General features: G+C 44.7%; 1 protein-coding gene across 1 annotated transcript in view; it reads left to right on the top strand.

Annotated features, from left to right (window-relative positions):
* sim2 (SIM bHLH transcription factor 2) overlaps positions 1–673 on the top strand; it is a 16,545-nt gene that overhangs the window by 4,806 nt on the left and 11,066 nt on the right. Inside the window, 1 exon segment of the mRNA XM_016464526.1 lies at positions 20–194. Within this exon segment, the coding sequence (XP_016320012.1) occupies positions 20–194 (175 nt within the window).

Here is a 673-nt window from a genome sequence, read left to right as displayed (position 1 = left end):
ACACACACACACACACACACACACTCACACACACACACACACACACACACACACACACACACACACGAGAATTAAATTCATATTCATCACAAAGCTGATCTGTTGCAGAGCTGGAGCTCGAGCGCTCGTTCTTCCTGCGCATGAAGTGTGTTCTGGCGAAGCGGAACGCGGGACTCACGAGCGGCGGTTATAAGGTGAGTTCGTCTCTCTTCAGCTGTTCTAATAAACCACCAAACACACGCACATGTTTTTGTTTGGAATTAAAGCAGATGACGGCCAGTAAAATGATATTCTCATGGTTACTTTCCCGCGGGCGTTATTTTTTGCGAGCTCATCTCAAAGCTGAGTTTTGCATTGCAAATGTCATTAAGTCAAAACATTTCTCAAGAGATCGAGTTCACATGGAGAGCTACTTTAGAGCCAGATTCGCTGCCATTTCACTGTCGACACTGTGCTGCATGAACTGACCCTCAAAGCTGATCTGATTAAATGTAGCAAAGACTTGTTTGAACGCGAACCGCGCATTTGACTACATCATGAACCGATGACATTTTCCGTGCGTCTCCATCCGCTTCATCAGTCAGGCTTTGGAGATTTGTTTGAAATTTACCTTGGCAATAAACAAGTGGTTTATGTTAAGTAGAGAATAAATCAGGCTCTGGATTCAGAGGCG

Source organism: Sinocyclocheilus anshuiensis, unplaced genomic scaffold (assembly GCF_001515605.1).
Source record: "Sinocyclocheilus anshuiensis isolate Anshui unplaced genomic scaffold, SAMN03320099.WGS_v1.1 scaffold1386, whole genome shotgun sequence".
Taxonomy (NCBI): Eukaryota; Metazoa; Chordata; class Actinopteri; order Cypriniformes; family Cyprinidae; genus Sinocyclocheilus; species Sinocyclocheilus anshuiensis.
This window is presented reverse-complemented; position numbering and strand designations above follow the sequence as displayed.